The sequence below is a fragment of the Lepidochelys olivacea genome (assembly GCF_965140295.1).
Source record: "Lepidochelys olivacea isolate rLepOli2 genome assembly, chromosome: 11".
NCBI classification, from domain to species: domain Eukaryota; kingdom Metazoa; phylum Chordata; order Testudines; family Cheloniidae; genus Lepidochelys; species Lepidochelys olivacea.
Window position 1 is genome coordinate 28,709,571 of NC_140421.1, and position 22,182 is coordinate 28,731,752.

The following is a 22,182-nucleotide window of genomic DNA, read 5'->3' on the forward strand; positions in this document are numbered from 1 at the left end:
ATAACAAACAATATTTTTGTTATATCAGTGTGTAATTAGATATTGCATGTCGTGGATTCTGGCTGCCAGATTTATGATTCATCCAGTGGTTCCCTACAAGATTCACCAAATTATCCTATGTGTTGGGAAAATGCTGTAGAGCTTTGCATTCCCCTCCCATTGCATCCATCGGAAATACTGTATATCTCACACTGAGATGAGAATTTTTCACCATTAGACTATATTAGCATGTCAGTGAAGTGGGGAAATACTTAGGCAAAATCAGATCAATCAAAATTAGTCAAAGGCACAGACATGGAATTTACTAATTGAATTCTAGCTTATCTGTTCAGATGGAAGTGACAGAGAAGGAGAAAGACCTGGGTGTATTGGTCGATCACAGGATGACTGTGAGCTGCCAATGTGATGTGGCTGTGAAAAAGGCTAATGTGATCCTAGGATGCATCAGGTGAGGGATTTCCAGTAGAGAGAGGGGAGTGCTAGAGCCATTATAAAAGGCAATGGTAAGACCTCATCTGAAATACTGTGTGCAATTCTGGTCTCCCATGTTTAAGAAAGATGAATTCAGACTGGAAGAGGTGCCGAGAAGGGCAACTAGGATGATCAGAGAAATGGAGAACTTCCTTGACAAGAAGAGGCTTAAGTAGCTTAGCTTGTTTAGTCTAACAAAACAAAGGCTGAGGGGAGATATGGTTGCTCTCTCTGTAAATACATCAGCGGGACAAGCACTAGGAAGGGAGAGGAGCTATTTAAGTTAAGGGGTAGTGTTGATACAAGAACGAATGAATATAAACTGTCCATTAACAAGTTTAGGTCTGAAATTAGATGGAGGTTTTTAACAGTCAGGCTTGGTCTACACGGGGGCGGGGTTTGACCTAAGATACGCAATTTCAGCTACAAGAATAGCGTAGCTGAAGTCGACGTATCTTAGGTCGACTTACCTCACATCCTCACGGTGCAGGGTCGACTGCTGCCACTCCCCCATTGACTCCACTTCTGCCTCTCGCCATGGTGGAATACAGGAGTCGACAGCAGAGCGATTGGGGATCGATTTATCGTGTCTACACTAGACGCGATAAAATCGATCCCCGATAGATCGATCACTACCTGCTGATCCGGCGGGTAGTGTAGACAGACCCTTAGAGGAGTGAAGTTCTGGAACAGCCTTCCAAGGGAAGTAGTGGGGACAAAAAACCTAATTGGTTTTGAGACTGAACTTGATAAATTTACAGAGGGGATGATATGATGAGGTTGCGTACAATGGCATATGGCCGATCTGTGACTGCTATTAGCAGATATCTCCAGTGGCTGGAGATGAATCACTAGATGGAAAGGGCTCTGAGTTGCTACTACAGACAATTCTTTTCCAGGTGTCTGCCTGGTGGGTCTTGCCAGCATGCTAACACGGTCTAACTGACTTGGAGCTGGGAAAGAATTTTCCCCCGGGTCAGATTGGCAGAGTCCCTGGGGGTTTTTCACCTTTCTCTGCAGTGTGAGGCATGGATTGCTTGCTGGTTTGAACTGGAGTAAATGATAGAATCTCTGTAACTTGAAGTCTTTAAATAAAAATGTGAGGACTTCAGTAACTCAGTCGGAGGTTATGGGCCTATTACAGGAATGGGTGGGTGAGGTTCTGTGGCCAGTGTGGAGGGAGGTCAGAATAGGTGATCGTGATGGTCTCTTCTAACCTTAAAGTCTATGAGAAATAATAATAATAATAATAATAAACATACTGGAATCAAATGAAAATTGTTATTTTCTTTCAAATTCCTCCATGCCTGTCTTGTCTCTCTCAGCTCCTTCTGCTCACTTAATACTGGCCTCCTTTCTGCTCCTTCGCACAATCTTTCCCCGTGGGTACAAGAGCCTTCCCTTCTGCAGCTTCTCCTGCTCTGAGCAGCCTTCTTGTATCGTTGCCTTATCAATCCAGCTAGACAACCCTAGGCCTTCTTTGTGTGCCAGAGCACAAGGATCAAAGAATTTGACAGCCCCTTGCACAGGTGCCCACTAAGGAGAGCTCTGGTTCCTCCTTGTGTACCATACAGGGGAAGTCACTGTCCAGCCCATAACCTATAAAACAGTAAAAACCCACTAGACTAAATGCAGTTATAACCCAAAACTATCCTTGAAAATGAGGACAGAGGCTTGGGACCAGATTGTTTCAATGTACTGGCCTGGGGAACTTTTGGGAGAAGAGACAGTCTGTATGGAAGAGATGAACTGTAGTTTAACTGAAGCAAAAGCAAGTTTCTAGCTCAGATATTAAAATATTTTAAGGAATATCCTTCCTTTGGAGGAAGTATTTAAACAAAGAACTGGGAGAAAGCTGACAGGTGATAAGGAGCCCTCAAGTTGGACAGCCATCTGCTGGGAATGTTTGCCATACATAGGTATTACTTTGTATTAGAGCTGAACTGGAGGATGGATAGGTTGAGATCACAGAAGTAAATTCCATACAAGTGAAAGGGTGTTAGATTAAGAAGTTAAATAAATGAAAACAGGCATATGGCCCAACTATAATAAAAGTTTATAAGCCAACATGAGAACCTCCAAAACATTAGTTGGTGACCTAGAGGGAAACGTTCTACATACTAGGAATAGAGGAATGACATAATAGACATTTCTGAAGCATGGTGGAATGATAAATCAATACTGTGATACCTGGCTATAGTATCTATACAGTAAAGATAGATTAAAATATGCACTACGCTTAATAGATTCTGCAGAATCTAACAGAAAAAAAAACCTATCTGTGCCCATATAGTAAATTTATACTGATACAAAACCCAGTGCATAAAAACGAAACTATAAAGCAGTATTTGACCACTAGCTTCCAGAGCAGGAAAACAATAATGGTGAGGAAGATCAAAGAGGCAATTAAGTCTAATAAACCAGTGATAATGAGTGACTTCATCTACCCACAAACAAAATGGTCAATGTCACAGTGGGACAAGGTTCGGATTGCTTCTTGGACCGCTCTTTCTAGATCACACATGAATAGAGGCTATTTGCATCTTAGTCATGTGTAATACACAGGAGTTGATTCAAGAAAAGATTATAATTCAGCCTTTAAGTAATAGGGATTTGGCTCTAATTCAGTTCAATATCTTCAGGAGAGACTTTCTTTCAGACCTCTGGCTAAATTCTCTGCTGACATTACCCCATTGAGGTCAATGGAATTGAAATTAATGGAGTTACACCAGCAGAGAATTAGGCCAGGCCTAGTGCCAGGATAGTAATGTTGGGTAGGTGTGTGATTTTGTTCATGACATTTCTATACCAACAAAAGCTGTTTTGTAGATGCAGTTACACTAGCATAAAAGTCCTTTGCCATATAGCCCATTGTACTCAGACAACTGGCAAACGCTATACCAGCAAAAACACTTTTTGCCGCTATTGCAGCTACACTAATAGGTTTGATAGCAATAGGTACATAGGCAAACCTTTTCTAGTGTAGGCTAGGTTTTGAGCTCCTACTCTTTTTGAGTAATAAAGATGAGGACTGTCTGTGATTGAGATGTTAAAAGAGAAAGTGCTGATGAGACCTGATATATTAAAGAGCAACAAGTTACTAGGAGTGAGTGGTATGTACTCAAAACTTCTGCAGGAGCTTAAGAATGAAGTGGCTTACAACTTCTGCTAACAAAAATATTTACTCTCTCATTAGAATCAGCTGCAGAGGACAGGAAGGGAACAAATGTTCACTACAGGATTTTTTATACCTTCCTTTTTGCACCTAGCATTTGGACCTGGCTAGCCAGAGACATACAACTGGACTAGAAGGACCACTGGTCTGATCCACTGTTGGAGTTCCCCTGTTGTGCCTCCCTCTTGCACAAGTGCTCTAGCCTGGAAGGGCTCAAAAAACCATCTTTGGGTACATCTGCATGGGGATGAAAGCCCTGTGGTACGTCTGTGGCTGGTCTGGGTTAGCTTACTCAGACTCGCAGGACTTAGGCTACGCAGCTAAAAATTGCTATGCAGACATTGGGGTTTGGGCTGGAGCCTGAATTCTGGGACCCTCCATCATTGCAGGTCCCAGACCTTGGGCTTCTGCCTAAGCCTTGAATGTCTATACTACAGTTAAACTAGGGTGACCAGATGTCCCGATTTTATAGGAACAGTCCCGATATTTGGGTCTTTTTCTTGTATAGGCGCCTATTACCCCCCACCCCATCCCGATTTTTCACACTTGCTATCTGGTCACCCTAAGTTAAACAGCTCCTTAGCCCGAAACCCATGAGCCCGAGTCAGCTGGCATAGGCTAGCTGTGGGTTTTTAGTTGCAGTGTAGACATACCCTTTGTAGCCCCCTGATGAGAGGCCCAGTGCTGTTGCAATTCCTGGTTAAGACACTGCTCCCTGCTAGAACGCCCTGGGGCACAAGTCACTCTGGCTCACGAGTTACCTAGATGCAGAGGAAAGCCTGGGTCCTCTTACACACTTTAGGGCACATTTAACCAGATGGCTACCCTCCCAAGAGATGATTCAGGGAGCATGCTCCACCTGCACTTCAGTGAACAACTGGAAGGCATTGTGCCTTCCTGAGCCATAAAAGATTCTGTAGCAACCCTCTCTGTGGTCCTGTGCTGGGAGGTTCAATCAGGCCCTTAATGAGAGTTTATATAATTGTAATGGGAGAAATGGAATTTTCAATAGAGAGTCATATCTATTGACTCTCCATCTCTTAGTCCTGGTGGGACAGCAGCTGAGTCAAGTGTTAGAGAGGGCATGTAATTATTGCATAGCTGATCCTGGCCCTGTGCAGTTCTTTCAGCACTTAGGTGGGCTTTAGCTACCAAACCTATGACAGCTGTAATCCTAGCTGATCTTTTAAGTGGAATAATATCAATATAGAATAGAAATTCACGGAGCTGACCTGATAATGGGGATGGAAATGTTCTACCTATGTAAAAGCCTAGATAATCTTCTAGGAATTGATATCAAGAGGACAGGCAGGTGGATTGGAGTATAGACCAGAAGGGAATAAATAGAAATGGAAAGTCTGATGTGATTGTTTATCATTGTTTTAGGAAAACAACAGAGCTTTCAACTCTCTTCAAGCAGAATTCTCCTCAGTTGTCAATATATTCAACATTCAAACAATGTTGGCAGATAGTGGTAGAAAAAGTCAGTTCCTGTGTGTGGTAAACATATTAGTGTGCAGGATTTGTGTTGACATAGAAAGTAGCATGTGGACATTGTGGATTTAATGCATATTGATGTAGGATAAACAAACACTTCAATGTTATGTGGAAGCATGTGTAAGTTAAATATATACTGGAAAAGCTGATTTCTCAAGGAGAATAAGAGCATTGTCATCCTAAGGAATTAAAGTAAAATTTCTCATGGATGCAGATAGAAAGGTTCTTCCAAATGTCCAAGACAGTGCAGAAAATGGAAGAGAGGTCCAGGGAAGGGGTAGGGAAAGTGTGAGAAGTATAAAAAATCCCATGTAGCAGAGCCAACCAGTGCTGTACCCTGGTAGCTCTTCGATTTGTGCTTGTCACCCTTACATGTACTTTACAGTTAGTGTAAACACCAATGATTCTGTGCAAGGATGCCAGCATCAGACTGAAAGTATGTGAGTAGTGAGTATTCAGAATACTCTTGGCTGTATATAATAAGGGCTGTTAACTCCAGCTGGACATCACCTCAAAAGCCTTTTTAAAAGGAGTCAATATTAGAAAGGCAAATGCTATCTCTAATTTTTTTTCAGGCTACTCGCCACTTCAGTCTCTTCCCCCTTTAGTTTTGTAATGATATATACCCTATGATAGGAGAATGTTTGCCTATGAGTGGTACTTTGTGTGGTATAACTTTCAGTCAGTTTAGGACGTCTGAACAGATTGTGATATGAGAAATGTCACTGTTACAGTTAGCGCTCCCCCCCTTTTCATAGGCCTTGTGTAAACACACACAAAGACGTGATCCCTGCCCAGAAGAGCTTGCAAACTAATTTATAATTTTGAAAAATCACCTATAAAGTTAACAACCCCCATTTCCCGTTTCTTGAAATATGAATAACTGTAAAAATGTGGGTTCTTCCATAAAGGAAACCATCTTGGCCTGTCCATTATGTTTTTAATGTTATTCCAAATTGTAAAATGTGTGCCAGCCTTTGTGGTGACATCTTTTAAACAAACCTATACAACCATCTCTCTTATATTTAATTCTTCCAGAGCTTTCAGACAACTGGGGTTTATCTTACAGTTTCAGATATATGCAGCTGAAATTTATAATATATAGTTAGAATATACAGTGAGTCACTGCTTGAATATCTGATGATTATGTGCTCTCTGCAGGAAAGATTTCAAGTGAAGAATCCTCCACATACATATATCCAGAAATTAAAGGGCTATCTCGATCCAGCAGTAACCAGGAAGGTAAGAAGTATTCTGTGTCCTTTAGTATGCTCTCACTTCCGCACTAATAGGCAGAATCATCTTTGATTTGGAGTTCCTCCCTGTGTGTGAAAGGCCCTGTAAAAATCTTGAAGTCCATGTCTCTACTACAGCGGCAGAGCTATGCCATTGCAGCTGTGCCGCTGTCGTGCAGATGCTTCCTACATCGATGGAAGGGTTTTTTCCATTGATGTAGGTAATCCACCTCACTAAGAGGTGGTAGTTAGGTTGACAGAAAAATTGACCTAGCTGTATCTACAGTGTGGGTTAGGTTGACGTAACTTTGTTGCAAAGGGCATGATATTTTTCATGGCCCTGAGTGAAGTAGCGATGTCGACTTAAGATTTAGGTGTAGACCAAGCTTGCAAAAGTCTCCCAGATTCCAGTCCTAACAAAACAGATGGAATCAAAGAGAAATTGTTAGAGCATTGCTGTTTTCACAGTTCATTAGGCAAAGAGTTAAATAGATGTTACAAATAAAAGAAACATCTGGCATAAGGAAAGATGGATTTAACGGCTTGTTGTGTTCTCAGTGCGGTTCCTAGTAGCTGTTCGTCCTCATAACAAAAAGAAAAGGACTACTTGTGGCACCTTAGAGACTAACCAATTTATTTGAGCATGAGCTTTCGTGAGCTACAGCTCACTTCATCGGATGCATACCGTGGAAACTGCAGTAGACATTATATACACACAGAGACCATGAAACAATACCCCCTCCCACCCCACTGTCCTGCTGGTAATAGCTTATCTAAAGTGATCATCAAGTTGGGCCATTTCCAGCACAAATCCAGGTTTTCTCACCCTCCGCCCCCCCCCCCCCCCACAAACTCACTCTCCTGCTGGTAGTAGCCCATCCAAAGTGACCACTCTGTGTGTATATAATGTCTACTGCAGTTTCCACGGTATGTATCCGATGAAGTGAGCTGTAGCTCACGAAAGCTCATGCTCAAATAAATTGGTTAGTCTCTAAGGTGCCACAAGTACTCCTTTTCTTTTTGCAAAGACAGACTAACACTGCTGTTACTCTGAAACCTCATAACAAAAACTACCACCTTTGGCACTAGTTGACCCTTTCTTGGCAATCTCATCAAAGAGGTCAAGGGGTGAATGGAAATGGAGGGTGAACAGCAGACCTGAAATGAACTTGAGACCTAGATGGATATTTCTACACTATTAACGCTACAGCGGCATAGCTGCCATGCTACAGTTACGCTGCTGTAGTGTGGACGCTTGCTACAGTGACAGAAGGGGTTTTTCCATCATTTTACTTAATCCACCTCCTCGAATAGCTAGGTTGTCAGAAGAATTCTTCCATCAATCTAGTGCTATCTACACCTGGGCATAGGTTGACTTAACTACATCTCTCAGGGATGTGAAGTTTTAAGTGTAGACCAGCCCTGTGTTTGAGATGGACTACCAGTGTTTGCCTAAAACAGCCCACCAACGATGAGCCCTTGATCCTCTTTTTTCAGAGAACTGTTTCCACCTCCTTTACGTCAGAAACGGTAATGAACCACCTGCCTCAGTATGTCAGCAGAGCTCCTGTAATCCTTTCCCAGCAGGATCAAAACCTGCTAACAGGAGTGTTTTAGACGAACACTGTTACATAGTCCTGTCGTGGTTTTTCTGGGGTCAAGATGGAGGCACACTGGCAGCTCAGTTGGGGAAGTTTGCATAGCTGTTGTCCTGGCTATCCTGTGGATAAAAAGAGGAGTTTAGTCTCTGGGGTTTTGAACATGGTAGTACATTCACAAGGGGCCTCATCCCAATTTGCTTTCAAATACATTTCAAATCACTGGTATTTATTTACCTCAGCTGTTTGCTCATATTGTGTTGATGTTTTTAACAGCTTTTTTCTTAAAAAAAAAAAACCAAAGCATAGCTCCTATCAATGACTGGTTCTCCGTCTTCCAGCTTAAACAATCACTGCTTTGTGTTGCCATACAATTAGCTTAACCGGTGTCTTGTGGTAAAATACGTATCCTGCCACAATGCTCCAAGCCCAGGACCAACCACACACCACTGGAGTTGAGGTGGGCCTATGCTATTGAAGAAATACAATGGGGCATACACTAGGTATCATTTTCTTTCCTGTTGGCCTTCATTAGCTCATGTCTTCAAGGCTGCAATAAAAGTATCTTCTGACACAATGCCTCTCGTTGTGGGAAGCGACAAGAAGGAAATGCCATTCTTAACTTTAAATTTGTCCGCAGCTGATTATAGTAAGAAGAGAAAGAAAAGAAAATAAACCAAATGGTAAACAGGGGCTTTGTTTTTTCCTGGAGCATTTTTCAGATTCATGTAGTGTTTGGTTTGCTCTGTGGTCAGTCCCTGGGCACGTTGAAACCCTTTTTGTCCTAGTGCTATTGTCAGACTCCCCCATTATGACAAAATCAGTGTAACCTAAAAATAACTTAATCAAGTTTCTCTCTTTTGTTTTGTTTTATATAACTAGTCAGCCCAGATTGCAAAGGGGAAAGATTTACAAATGGGCTCCTTGGGCTGATGCTTGGGGGAGTATTCACATTACCATAATTATTGCTGTAATTAAGGTTGTGTCAGCATTTTGTATCCTAAATGCTTGTATGGTCAGGAGGAGGTAGTTCCAAACACTGTCATATAATATTCATTTGAGTACTCAAAGTCTCCTGGAAAAATAGCTATTTTCCCCTTGTGAGCTGCATTTTCAAGCACTTAGGTTAGCCATGTTTAAATTATATATTGCTAAGCAAATCACAGTCTGGTGGCTTCTTATAGTCTTATAAATTACAGAACACTTAATTGTCTCTGCTCCAGGTTGCACACAGCAACCCTGTTGGAGGATAATAACCATGCAACAGGGAGTTGTGGAACATTCTTCCCACCTCTGTCTCTCCACCTTCCCAGCTTTCCCATCGCCACTGCAACACTAGACTAAGGCTTTGTCTTCATTGCAAAAAGAAAAGAGATGTGTTTTTACATCACGACACAGCGATCTTGAGGGAATTGGAGCCCCTGCAGTGACAGAAAACCCCTTTCCATTTCTGTAAGAAGAATCTACACTATGGTGCTTTGGCAGCATAGCTGTGACACCATTGGTGTGCCACGGTAGTGTAGACATGGCCTCAATGTGATCAGCAATCAGCATTCGGTGATATAGTAAGAAACGTACAGGAACATTTCCTCTCTCACAAGAAAAATCCCCAAAGAGATTCAAGGCCAAAAACCACATTCAGTGTAACACAGACCAGTGTTATACAATTCAAACTGCTCTTCATTCACATTGCTGGACTGTTCAAGATAAGGATAGAGTTGGCTTCAACTCTGAATTTCCTGGGTTCACGCATTCCCACTCTTGCTGCCACTGGTGGACCTGCACCGATGGGAGATATTCAAAATAAAGCAAGATTATTAGAGAGTTCTGTACTGTATTATAACTCAGTAGTTTACTGATATTTGCATTTGATCTGGGCCTCATTCCAGCCTCTAATTTTGCACCTACAAATAATCACAGCACACAGATTGTAGTACTGAGATATCTGGTTATTTGTTTGCACCTACAAATCAGGTAGTCAGATGTAAATGCCAACAACTCTTGTGTTGTGGAGACAAGATTGCAGGTGCAAAATTATTGGCCATTGCTGAAAATCATGTCCCTATGCTGGAACTGTCTGAAATTTTGGGTGCTAAAATAGAAATTGTATTGTAAAGAAATATATATTCCTTTACAGAATTTTAATTCTCCTTTTCACTTCCACAGTTTCAAATGAGGAAATTACAAAATTGTATTTGGAAGCAGGAGTTATATTTCTGAGTGTCTTTTAGTTGCTAGTCTGATTAACAGTCTTTCATTTCTCAGGATTTGGAAATGTGCTCAATATATTTTAATATTTAACATATTCTGTCTCCTATGGGATTATGGCATTTTTGAATAGCGTCATGTGAGTCCAAATATGTTTCTCAAGTATTTTTTCCCCCAACTGAATTATAGAAATTCAGAAGACGAGTCCAAGAATCTACGCAAGTACTACGAGAACTGGAAATTTCTTTAAGAACAAATCATATTGGGTAAGAGTTATTAATATCCACTGACTGCTAGCTTTGGGCAAATATCTCCATGCTCTTTAAAGAATGAGGTGGCCTAATGTATTGGTCACTAAAGATTAGAAGGCTGGGATTTGGGCTGTGGAGTACATTAACGTGTTAGCTGGTCATCCCTGAAGGCTCAATTTTAATCTGCTCATTGTAGGCCCAATCCAATTGCCTTTGAAGTCAATGGGAAGACTGCCATTGACTTCTTTAAGAGCTGTATCAGGCCCTGGGGTAAATCAGAAGAGAAATGAGACTGATAGGGTCTGCAGTTTAGTCAACCACTCTCTATCTCCCCCCCCACTTCCCCGTTTTATAGCTTCTGCTCAGGAAACCTCAGGTCTGGAATAGTAATAGTTTTGCAGAGGAGCAATGAGATGTTGTTTTGGAAACTTCTGCATTTCATGTTTGCATGATGCCTTACTGCTAGCTAATACTTTCACAAGCACAAAACTTTCTTCAAATATTAATAGGAAAATGAATTTTGGAGAATTACCTTTTTCTATTCCACATTCCATTTCAAATGCTTATTTATATCAACTTTGCAAACCTGTACTCAGAACCTGTCTCAGAAACTGAAGAGTTATTCAGCATTAGCATGTCAGACCAAAATAAGATTTCTTTAAAGCTTTGTTAAATGGTTCTAGTATGTGTGCACCTAAAATAGGTTCCTGAGGTAGATTTCTGCACTTGGCGATTATATCTTGATGAAACAAGGAAAGGAGTAGTTGTTATCAGCTTGACTGATGCAAAAAAACAGCTGTTTTCTTAATCACACTGGGTTTCCTTCAACAGAAAACTCTGTCTGCCAGCTTCTTTGGCACAGAGGTCATAGAAAGTAACTGATTTTGACTCTGGATCAGGCAGACAGGGTAAAAGACATTGAACTGTCTGCACGGACAGGAGCATTTCTGCACCTACAGCACTATCAGGGAGTCCCTGGACTGCCAGCTAAGACCTGGACAGTGGGAAATGACTCAATATTTTAAAAATAAATTTGAGGCATTTGCTTACTTAGGCTGATGTGACAAAGAGCTGGTACTAATCTGTCTGAGGAACCTCTGTCCCGGGGTGATGGCAGTAGTCTCAGTAAACATTGTGAGCACAGTCTTTGTGATGTCTTTCCAATGGGCCTCTTTCCTTACATGGGCCTGGAATAGTTGTTGGCTTAGCTACATGAGAGCTGTATGTCTGTTCCATGGTATGTTGTGGTGTGCTGCTAAATCCCAGAGACTAAATATGGGAGCAAGCAACAGTCTCAGATTATCGAGGATTAAAATCAAGATTCCACTCCTTAAGAGCCAAAACTGCAGTTGGCAACCAGCTGTGATGAAATACAGTAGGACAGTGCATGTCTGGGATTTCCACAAAATGTCAAATGACTTTCTGAAACATTACAGAAATGAAGTCAAATTGACCATCAAATACTGAAGTTGAAACCATCATTTCTAATACAGTGTTGGCAGGGTTGCAAAGTTTCAGGATGAATCTTCCAGAGTAAGCCAATGCAATCTGTAAGCAATCGTAGCAGTTTGTCAGCAGCTAAAGTACAAGCTATAAAATGTTGTGGACAATTTTTTTTCCATGGAATTTTCAGTGGAAGTTTTCAGCACATCAGCTCACTCTTGAATTTTTGGAGACTTGCACCAGAGTTAGCCTTTCAAATCCCATTAAAGTCCATGGCTGACTGTGGCTGAAATGTGTGCAATTCTTTGATAACATCGAAGTGGTGATGTGTGGCTCTTTTGCCACACAGTGTAAAGTAAGTAACTCACCCAAGGCTGACTTTACCTGATAAAGGGGTTCTTTAGCAAAAAATTCTTCTAAAGGTGACAGTTTCCCCTCTCCCCACCCCGTCTAATGATTTTTTAAAGAAAGCCTCTCTTAACCCTGTACAAGATTGTAAGCTTCTTTGGGAAGGGGTATTTTTGGGATCATTAAGTTTTGAGCATATTATGGGTGCTACTGGAAATTAATATATAATAATCCTATGTGCTTCTCTGGCAGACTGTAAGAGACAAGGAATATCATAATGCATAGCCTATGTTTTTGTGTGGAAATTCTTGACATGTTCCGTCTTACAAGATTTGAAAATGTGAAGGAGTTGTTTCCACGTGTTGTTCATAGAATCAAATCCAGACATCAGCACTCCAGGGAGCTACAGCCTTTTGATGTTTTGGTAGAAGTCTGAGGCCCTACCTCTGTGGTGGGAGAAGTGTAGCAAGTCTTATTTTCTGCCTGGATAAAATAGTTTGTTGGGTTTTTTTGCATAGTTTTTTATGGTTAATTGTAAGCAATTTGGGATGGGAGTTGAGAGAAGTATCCTTTCCATTGTAATGAATAGCAGTGGGGGCTTGGCATGGCACCTCTCTCAGTTTAATGGAGTGCTCTCAGTTTTCATCAGGGCTGTTTGGAATCCCTTAAGCAGGGCCTGCAGAACATTGACACTGTCCCAAAGTTTCTTGGGATATTACACATATATCACATCATCACTACAAGACAACTTCATCTTGGAGGACAAAGTTGAATAAGTGGCATCATTAAGGAAAGTCTGTTTCACAGAATGACACTTTAATTTTTCTGAGGTAAACTCAGATCAGCCTGAGGGAAGAGAAGAACTATAAAAGCCGCTTTTGCTTGTTTGACTCTTAATGCTAGTGTTGGCTGGCCATGGCCTCACCATTGGCTGAATGATGACACTTCTTTTGGAAGATAATAGTTTCTGACTATAGCTATGCTAAGAGCTCCTTAAGGTACAGAACATGGGTGCTGGTAGGGGTCCCAAGGGCTGAGAGTTGCTTTAAAAGGTAACATAAATCTGGGGGAAATGCAGCCATATCCGCTGACAACTTTGGGATTGGGAGTTGCTAAATAGCTGCAGAGAAAATGAAATCACTATGGGTTGCATGGAGAGGTGAAAGAGCAAACTCTTTATGCTAACAGAAGTAAAGTATTGCAGAAAATTAAGTGTCCCCAGTAGAGCTGCTCCATATTTACATGGATGTAACTAAGAACAGAATCTGGTCCAACGTCTTAGTACTTGAATGAATATATAGATGCCAATACAGTGTGAACTTTGTGTTTTATAATAGTTTTCCATTTTAGATACGTATATAGCACCATTTTGAAACACTTGGATGCTCTTGGTATGTGGCAAACATCTAAACGCACTCCATCTCCTGAGTCCTTGCTATGTTTTCTGCTTTATTTCTCCCCTTTTCCAGAATAAATAATTTCTCACTAGAGTCCAAAAGCATCCAGGCTGTGTCATTCTCAAATACAAATGTATGACTTACCACAGATATCCAGAAGGAACCATTATGGCATATTTTGTAAATAATACAGTCTTACAAAATCAGTGCAATTTCCAAAATGCATATTTTCCTTCAGTCAACTGGATGAAAGATATGTGTGGCAAAATGTAGATCATATACTACTCCTGGGGGAATTCTGCCCCACTGCGCAATTCAGAAAATGTGCACAGATTTCCTTTCCCCACAGATATGGGCTGCAGTGCTGCTAGCCACCACTAGGGGCTGCTGGCCCTGCAGAGCCCAGCTCGCACATAGAAGACACAGCTGTGGGGAGGGAGCTAGCGGGTTCCTGGCTGCTGCAATTCCCAGCATGCCCTGAGGGAAGGAGAGGGTGGCACACAGGAATCTCCGTGAAGCCTGGGACGGAGCATCAGGCTGTTTCTCCCTCTGGGTCCCTGGGCTCTGGGGGGAGTGGGTGGGTGTCTGGGCAAGGGGGGGCACCCACGGCTGAGCTTGGGGGGGGGAGGGCTGTGGGTATCTGGATTGGGGGGGTCTTGTGGCTGGGCTCTGGGGGGAGGGGTGTGGGTATCTGGGCCAGGGGGCCCCGCAGCTGGGCTTGGGGGGGTTGCAAGTATCTGGACTCGGGGGGCCCTGTGGCTGGGCTCTGGAGGAGGTTGTGGGTGTTTGGCCTACCGGCTGGGCTCTTCGGGAGGTGCGGGGGAAGTGTCAGAGAAACAGGAACTGGGTTGTTATAGGGGTTTCTTTAACTTTCTACTCCTGAGGGAATTTTTGTGTGTGTCTGTACTGTTACAGACATATTTGCTGACAGGTATTTTGAAAAAAAATATCAAAATAATTGAAACTGGTATGATTATATAGTGTTATTTTGACAAATAAAATGTGCAGAATTTTAAAATATTGTGCGCAGAATTTTTAATTTTTTGGTGCAGAATGCCCCCAGGAGTAAAATACATACCAAGATGTTTATTCTACAACGTAAATAGTATGCTCTAAAACATAAGGCCTAAAGAATAACTCAAGGCTAGATTGTAAATTTACAATCTGCCCTGAGTGAAGGGCAACGCACAAATGCGCTGCCCCAAGAGCAAACTAGGGAGGGAATTGTAACTTTGTGTCATAATTCACTCCCTGGCTCTCAACTTATTCCAGGGGTAAATATTCTGCTACTGATAAATACTTCGCTATGCTGGTTGGTGTGTTGAGGAGGTATGAGGGATGAAGCCAAATCTCCACCCATTCTCCACCCCTTGGGTTTGCTCAAAACTAGGTCAAGATTCTCAAACCTTAGCAAACTAGCCCTGAATTTTTCACTTTTCCAATAATAACCAGTAATGTTTTGCAGGATTTCAAATTTTGTTGCAAATATTTTGCACGGCTCTGCTTTAGGGGCTTGAATTTACTTTAACAGGTTAAAGCCTTTTTAAAAAATGTGATCTCATATTAGTATGAGAAGGAAAGCTTATTTTTTAAAGAGATATGAAGTACATCATAGTGTAGCCTTGATGTTATTATTCCTTAGCTTTTTTGTTGCCTATAACTTCTTGAAAGATCACTAAATGCCGGTACATGGAAAAAATGAAGCCAATTCATATGACTCTTGCATTTCAAGAAGCCCATAAATGCTGCTCTAGTATTGGCTGATTCCGTGGTTTGAGCAGCTTGCTGTGCCAAAAAGGAGATGAATGTGGGTTTGGAAGGAAGCTTCAGCTACATTGGTAGTGTTGTCATGGTACGTGTCTACTAACTACTCCAAATTATACTGGACCTTTCAACAGGAATTTAATTGTTATGGGGAAATGGGCAGCACTTACCAGAACCAGGTTTCTTTATTAAAAAGAAAAAAAAAGCAATATATCTGTGTAGGTTTTCCTGAGCAGTGCAAAGTGTGCATGGTATAGATATTAATGGTAGAAAACGTTTTCTTATTTGTGATGCTGCACACAAAGGTATATTTGTGAACCCTCGCTTCTTGAGTGAGAAATGAAAAGCATTTGCTCAATATATTTCTTTTCACACAATGGATGTTTTTGTAGATTGACTGAAACAAGAATTTCGTCAGATATGCCCCTGCACTGAACAATGAAATCCACTGATCTCTAATGATTTTTCTAACAGGTGGGTCAGGGAGTTTTTGAATGAAGAAAACAAAGGCCTGGATGTTCTGGTGGAATATTTGTCATTTGCACAGTACGCAGTCACGTAAGTAAAACATGGCTTATGTTCATCAGGGTTCGCAAAACAAAACAACATAGTGTAATATAGATAGACTGACAGAGAGAGTAATATCTAGTCAGATGCTGTACTATTCCAGTAAAGTTGTTTCCATTGCAGTAGCTTGCACAGAATTATGTAGGTTCCTTAGAATCAGAGCAAATGGCAAAATTAGATCCCAAATGTTGGATCAGAGCATATTGCAGAGAGAAGGAAAACAAAAAACTTTGCTTGTATATTTATGCCATCTGAGCCAGAGGCGGATTAGGGATTTGTGTGGCCTGGGCCAGAGCAAGTGGGGACCCCTCCCCACTCCTTCTGCCTGCAATCCGTCCTGCTTCCTGCCCCTGCCCTGCACTCATGCCAGAGAAGTGAGTTCGGGGTGAGGGAGCTTCCCCTGCTTCTTGGCAGGAGCGCCAGGCGGAGCGGGGCAATCCCCCCGTGCCCTACCCCACTCCCTGGCAGGAGCGCCAGGCGGGTGGAGCAGATGGGGATGCAGGAGCGCCCATTTTTCTGGGGGGCCCCCAATTGGCGGGGGGGGCCCTGGGCACAGGCCCTGTTGGCCCAGTGGCTAATCCACCACTGGTCAGAGCAGTTTTTTTTTAAAGATTAATCACATCTGTTTTAACTTGATCCCCTCTTAGTGTGACAAAGTACAATAAAGAATGAATAAATTTTGCGTTACATCGAGATATTGGCCTAAGAAAAATGGCCAATTTTTTACCTTCCTTTCCAAAAGCTTCTTTTAGATCCCACTGTTTGTGTTCCTTCCCTCAAATATCATGAGATCATGTAATGGACATTATATTCTTAAATATATGGGCAAGGTTGAACTAAGTACACCCAGACAATTTTTTCAGCCATGTTGTATTATGATATAATACCTATGAAGTTCAAAGCAAAATACTCACATTAACTAATTCTCACAATACTCTGTTAAAGCTGGGTAGGTATAATCAGATCACTTTTATGGATAGGTAGATTTCAAGAAAGAGAATATCTATTAAAAGACCACTTAGGAAGTCAATGGCAAAACTAGGAATAAAAAAGGAGTCCTGGCTCCCAGTTGTCTGACCTTACTACTAGACAACACTTCCAAATGTATTGTTATTTGTTCTGTATTAAAACAATGCAAAGTTGGAAAAACTCATTATGGGCCTGTCATAAATATAAAGGGAAGGGTAAACCCCTTTAAAATCCCTCCTGGCCAGAGGAAAAATCCTCTCACCTGTAGAGGGTTAAGAAGCTAGGATAACCTCGCTGGCACCTGACCAAAATGACCAATGAGGAGACAAGATACTTTCAAAAGCTGGGAGGAGGGAGAGAAACAAAGGGTCTGTGTCTGTTGGTATGCTGCTTTGCCAGGGATAGAACAGGAATGGAGTCTTAGAATTTAGTAAGTAATCTAGCTAGATATGCGTAAGATTATGATTTCTTTAAATGGCTGAGAAAATAAGCTGTGCTGAATAGAATGGATATTCCTGTCTGTGTGTCTTTTTGTAACTTAAGGTTTTGCCTCGAGGGACTCTCTATGTTTTGAATCTAATTACCCTGTAAGGTATTTACCATCCTGATTTTACAGAGGTGATTTTTTTTTTACTGTTTCTTCTATTAAAATTCTTCTTTTCAAGAACTGAATGCTTTTTTCATTGTTCTTAAGATCCAAGGGTTTGGGTCTGTGGTCACCTATGCAAATTGGTGAGGATTTTTACCAAACCTTCCCCAGGAAGTGGGGTGCAAGGGTTGGGAGGATTTTGGGGGGAAAGACATTTCCAAACAACGCTTTCCTAATAAAATAAACCCAGATAAACATTTGGTGGTGGCAGTGGAAGTCCAAGGACAAAGGGTAAAATAGTTTGTACCTTGGGGAAGTTTTAACCTAAGCTGGTAAAAGTAAGCTTAGGAGGTTTTCATGCAGGTCCCCACATCTGTACCCTAGAGTTCAGAGTGGGGAAGGAACCTTCACAGGGCCAATGTAAATCATTGTATCTTCATTGACTGAAATGGAGGTAATTTAAACAACTGAGGATATGTTCTCACATACTCACAGGGTTTAACTTCATTATATTTAGGCTTGGATGGATTAGATTTTTGACGGTAAGTGTTGGTAAGTGTCGATTTCGTCGTATGCACACAAACCAACCAAAAAAAAAAGATCCATCAGTAAGAATTTACAGATAGGCAAAGTAAGAAAATTGCTGCTTGAGAACTTATTAGAGTTCGATTTAAGGATATTTACGTTATGTATTTTGTCATAGGATGTTGTGAATTTGTGCATTAACAGTTATAAAGCTTTAAGTTTTTGAATATCAATGTCCAATGTCATAAAATAATTATTGTCTGACCCCCCTTCTATTTTCGTGCAACTGTGAAGATTTAAATAGCTAAAAGATTGTTTTAAAATGCTTAAAACTCATAATTTTGTGCAAATAGGAAAATTTAAATAAATAAAAATAGAAAAAAATCCTTAAAATTGATATCTGTCAAAATTGTAAAAAAATAAAAATTGAATTATGCCAACCCTAATTACATTGTACTTATAACTTCTTATATGAAATGAATGTGGTAAGAAAAGATAGAGCTGCACATTGTATTGTACATACAAACCCTAGCTAAGTGGAACCAAATTTTTTTTTTAAATTGAATACATGCCGATGTATATTACCATTGAAAAGAAATGAGACTTTTGGTGGAATTATAATAAAAGTAATGAAGGAAAATTATATGTTTAAAAATATTACTAACACTGGAAAAACTACACACAGCTTGTTTTAAGGATTTTCTTCCTAAAATTGTATAAGTGGAAGCAAGTTAACTTGCCAGAGTTTTTTTTTCTTTCTCTCTCTCTAACGTGGTAAACGTAAGTAATAACCTCAAAAGATGTAAGAGGAACAACCAACTCTTGCTTTAAATGGCAACAAAGTGGGTGAGGAATAAAAAATCAAGAAAATCTGTAATGATTTTTGGTAATGTATTACATATGGTTCAAGATTAGCCTTGGCCAACAAGCCAGTATAAATGCTCAGTCACATATTGATGGATGAAATTAAATTAATAGCCACACAGTGTATTGATTTATTAAAATAAAATTAAGACAGCTTTGAGCTTCCCCCTCCACTCTCCAAGGCTGTTGTTCATCAGCAAATCAGTCAGTGTATTTTTTTTACATTGAAATAAGATTAATTCATGGCTGTTTGAGTCTTCTTAAATTATATCCCTATGTTGCTCATTTCTCCTTTTGTCAAGTTCCAAATTTGCTGCAAAATGTACTTGAATATAGCACTGTGTTCCAGCTGAAGGGAAATTATTTTGCATTGCTTTTTTTATGTTTTCGTGTAATCTGTTGGGACCTAGTAAATCTGCAGATGTTTAACAGGAAGGAAAAAAGCTATGTACATCTTTTTTTGTGTAAGCCTACTTTGGAATTTCTATTTCCTTTCAGTTTTGACTTTGAAAGCTTGGAGAACAATGTGGAAAATTCAATGGATAAATCCAAACCTTGGAGCCGTTCCATTGAAGACCTGCACAGAGGAAGTAACTTACCTTCGCCAGTTGGCAATAGCATTTCGCGCTCTGGCAGGCATTCTACTCTACGGTAAGGCCATTTAATCAGGGAGTAGGACTACCTTAGAAATGTGGGTTCATGAGTGAGGAGGATCACGTTGGTTTTAAAGTTATAATAATAATAATTTGCATTTGTATAACACCTTTCATCCCTAAGCCCTGTACAGATTCGACATACGTAGGAACACTTTGCACTGAAATGCAACCAACTTTCAGGTGGAATGAAGCAGTAACTTTACAGCACACAGCAGCTCTACGCAACTGTTGAGGGGATTAAGAGAGGAATACATCGTCCATTTTCAATGGCAGAGTAATTTAAGCAATTGAATAATGTAATTATTCAAATTAGAATGTAGCTAGCACACTGAGTGCAATCTCTTCTCTTGCAGACAGTGCCAAGGGGTCTTTAATGACCGCAGGTGGTCAGGCCTTCATATCTAACTTCTCATCCAAAATGCAGCATCTCCAACAGCCCATTACCCCCTGAACACCCATGCAGGAGCACTGAATCAAAGGGAAGACCATTTCCCTGTTGCAATACCAACATCACCTCTGGCAGCACGCTGACTTTTGCTTTGAGGTCTCCTATCCAGGAATTGAACACACATTCACCCTGTTCAGTTTGTCATATCTGACAGGATAACCGCTGAAGAGAGCAGAGAGGGTGACTATTTTATATATGTTCATGCTACATGGATACTTTTTCATGTTACTCAACATAATGAACAGCAACTTTAGGGTACCAATATAGTCAGTTGTGTCAGCAATTCAGTATGGCAGATGGAATTTAATGGTCTGTGGTTTTCAGTTCTTTGGCCCCTTTAGGATATTTCTGGTTAATATCAGCTATTGAGAGGATAAGGAAACTTGGAACCACCAAATATTTAGTAATTTGTTCTAGATCTTCCACTTGAAGTTCAGATTTAACTTGCCAAGTACTGCTAGGTTGGGCTTTCTTAGTCCCAGATCAGGGGATAAATGGATGCACTTCAAGCTACAGCAGCAGTTGGAATGGATCTGAAGTGTAAAAGATTTAATTCAAGGATTTCAGAAGGCTAAAAGGAGAAAAGTGGAGACTTGGAGCTGGACGCAGCCCTTTCTGAGAATACACAGAATTGTAAAATGAAGTGAAACGAAAGTGAAATGAAGTGGCCCAGGGAACAGGGTTTTCCTGAAAATGTAGCACAGGAGAAATCTTTTTTATTCTCATTGATGCACTGAATTATTTAAGTGGGTCATTTTAATCTCCTCTAAAAGGTACTGTCACCGTGCCTGGTACCCCTGAGAAGGCCAATATGACACACCCCCTTATGCTACTTGTGGACTGCAAAAGGATTTTAGTATAGGCATTTCATTCAGAATCTGGTATTTATTGTTCAATAATGTTATTTTAGGTGGATTCTAGTCCTGTTCTTTGTCACTGGGAGGTGTGTGTGACTAGTATACCAGGAATGCATAATTCAGGTGTGCATTACATGTTGCTTACATTTTTTCTCTTCCTTTCCTCTCGTTGCCTTCCATCCTTCTTTCCTCTTTCACATATCCCCTCTTTCCTCCTCCTCTTCTTTTCCATATCACCTCCTCCTCCTGCGCATCCTTCCTTTCCCTTCTTCTTCCTTTTCCAAACCTCCTCCTCCTATCCTTCATTCCTTACATTTTCCTCATCCACTCTCATCCATCTTTCAAAATGCCATCAGATCGGTTTCTCTGCATGAACAACTTCAGTTCAAACGCCGCCAGAGCTGCTTTTCACCCAACTGTCTCTGGAGCGGCTTCAGTTTACACTCTGCTGGTGAGGCTTCAAGCCGGAAAATCTCGTAAGTCACAGGTGTAAGGTTACACCCAGGAGAGCTGTGTAGTACATGGTAGCAGGGTATTTAACTGCTGCTCATGTTTTATAATATGATAACCACATGTCTTGGGTGAGGCATTATGCCAAAAGTGGGGGTTCCCAGCTTCCGAAATGTGCAGTTATCACATTATAATTCATATTTCAAAGTGTAGTTTGGTTCTGTAGAGTGGGTTGTAAAAAGAAAAAATAAATTTGAAAATTGTAGTTTGAAACAAATAGTTGTTTTCATGTGAATAGTTTTATAAGATTTATACATAAACTGCAAAGCCATAGTTGTTGTTTATAGTATTGCATAATTTAGTATTATTAATAGTAATAGTAATAACAACGTCGGCTCAAACTCAGACTTATTTGTACTCAGACCTAAGGAGAGTTTTATCTGATTGAGGACTTCAGGATTTGGCCACATAATGATAAATAACAAAAGCTTATTTCAATTGCATCTGAAAACACTGCAGGACTATAACCCAGTAGGACCCCTATGCCCCATCCAGTTGCTGTATTCCAGGTGCTTCATCCTAAACGATGCACACTGTGTACGGGGCCATTTTCTAACCGATGTTCCTTTTTTACAGGAAAGCTGCATTTTAGGGGAATAAACTAACTTTCAAAGTCTTTTTAATTAGAAAAAAAGTGTTTTTTTCTGAAACAGACTTTTTGCTTTGCAAATCAGCAGCACCTGATTTATGTCAATTTCTTTACGATCATTTTTATTATTATTTCTGTAAGATGGCAGGCATCTTGGGTTACACCCGTTCCAATGGCTTGAATTATTCCTAACAGTGTTTAACTTGTATAGGTCTTCAAAG

At 40.7% G+C, this 22,182-nt stretch overlaps 1 protein-coding gene across 8 annotated transcripts in view; it reads left to right on the forward strand.

The window, feature by feature from the left end:
• The window catches only part of FMNL2 (formin like 2), a 259,334-nt gene that overhangs the window by 153,881 nt on the left and 83,271 nt on the right, over positions 1–22,182 (forward strand). For all 8 annotated transcript variants that reach the window (XM_084643238.1, XM_084643243.1, XM_084643237.1 and 5 more), the window contains exons 3-6: positions 6,305–6,385; positions 10,374–10,450; positions 15,862–15,945; positions 19,400–19,552. In XM_084643238.1, the coding sequence (XP_084499364.1) occupies positions 6,305–6,385; positions 10,374–10,450; positions 15,862–15,945; positions 19,400–19,552 (395 nt within the window). The remainder of the gene's footprint in view (positions 1–6,304; positions 6,386–10,373; positions 10,451–15,861; positions 15,946–19,399; positions 19,553–22,182) is intronic.